This window comes from Penaeus monodon, chromosome 43 (genome assembly GCF_015228065.2).
Source record: "Penaeus monodon isolate SGIC_2016 chromosome 43, NSTDA_Pmon_1, whole genome shotgun sequence".
Taxonomy (NCBI): Eukaryota; Metazoa; Arthropoda; class Malacostraca; order Decapoda; family Penaeidae; genus Penaeus; species Penaeus monodon.
In genome coordinates this window covers 23,704,445-23,705,932 of record NC_051428.1, presented here as the reverse complement: position 1 = coordinate 23,705,932, position 1,488 = coordinate 23,704,445, and the positions used below count along the sequence as shown (strand labels likewise).

The window sequence follows — 1,488 nt, the reverse complement described above, 5'->3', positions numbered from 1 at the left end:
TTCACAGGGTCGTGAACACTGAACAGCTCCAAGAGGCACCGAGCACCCAGCGTCCCAGAACAACCACAAGGGGAAACGCCAAAGTGGCGAGGCAGGGCACGAAAAATAAACACAAAGTTACAGTCTTTCCTTTATTTACACAATTTATTTCCCCGTACAACTTTTCTATAGGCCACAATAAAAGGGGAAACCAGCATGTCACACTGCACGATACAGCTTAAAACGGGAAAACAAAAAGTTATATCAGGTCACAAGGGCACACACGAGGTCTTCACAGGAGCAGCACCCAACTGCGTCTCCTGGCTTGTTCTTCCGCTCCTCCGCTCACAGCCAGCTGCGTCATGTTTGCCCAGGTCCCTTCATGTTAACACATGCCCAGGTCATTCTTTTCATGTTAACACATGTTTCGCACAGAGACAAAGACCCACTGGCGTAGCACTATCCCCCCCTATCAAGCAGACGACCCGTCTGCTCTGACATACCTAAACCTGAAACAAACTACAGAAAATTTAAATAAAATGAGTTCTCAGGAACAAACAAAATTCTTTCAAACAAAAGTAACCGTAATTGAAAATCAGTTCTCAGAAACACAAAAATCTTTCATCTAGCGCGGCTTTATTCGCTCCCGCTGGGGTCGCTCTGGAGGAGGTGTGGCGGCGTAGATTGGCAGTGGACCCAGAGGGGTATCTCCTGTCCCAAGACCTGGCTCATGGTCACCACTGACGCTGCTGCATCCGCCCTCACCGTCCAAATGCTCGTCCTCATCTCGGTCAGCGTTCTGCCACGTCCTCATCGCCGCTACTGGGGCTAACGTCATCTTCTTTTTCACCATGGCCCCAGGAGTAGCTTCCTGGCCCATGGTAACCCACAGCCGGTGCGCCAAGTCCCCGGGAAGTCAGGCAACGGCCCCACCAACCAACTCTCCTCGCTCCCCGACGACTCTTCTGGACGCTCCACTTCCTCACAAGTGCCCAGCTTTGCACCAGCTGGCACCTTCTGGCCTTATCGGAGAAGTTGGCTACCAACACTGTAACTAACCCATCCCCTGGTCCCAAAAAAGGCTCCCCAACCGCACGCCATCAGGCCAGCTGCAGGTTTTGGATGGGCTCCACGAGGCCTTCTACTCCACGCAATCACTCTTGATAGTCGACACCAGATTCTAGACTCTGTCCTGGGGGCAGGTTGCAGTCACTCAGCCGTAATACCTCTGCACAGCAAACCTCTGGAAGCAAGGGCACATCTTCACCGTGCACCCTCACCAGCTTCCGTCAAGGTTCGACACACGCCTTTACTCTGCGTCATGTAGTCAAGGCCCAGCAAAAAAAGTGCTCGTCCCGATCGGCCAACATAACCGGCAGCGCGCAACCGTGCTGCCCACGCCAATACGAGCCTCCCCCTGCCCCCATGAGCTGCACACAATGCCCCGAGACACCACACAGTCTCTGTGGAAGTCGCATAGTGGCCAACATATCAGGCTGCACTAGGGTT

The 1,488-nt window shown here is 53.3% G+C and overlaps 1 protein-coding gene across 1 annotated transcript in view; it reads right to left on the bottom strand.

Moving 5' to 3' along the window:
* LOC119568324 (glutamate-gated chloride channel alpha-like) overlaps positions 1-1,240 on the bottom strand; it is an 11,061-nt gene extending 9,821 nt beyond the window's left edge. The window contains exon 1 of the mRNA XM_037916779.1: positions 1,206-1,240. Within this exon, the coding sequence (XP_037772707.1) occupies positions 1,206-1,240 (35 nt within the window). The remainder of the gene's footprint in view (positions 1-1,205) is intronic.
* Between the last annotated feature and the right edge of the window lie 248 nt (positions 1,241-1,488).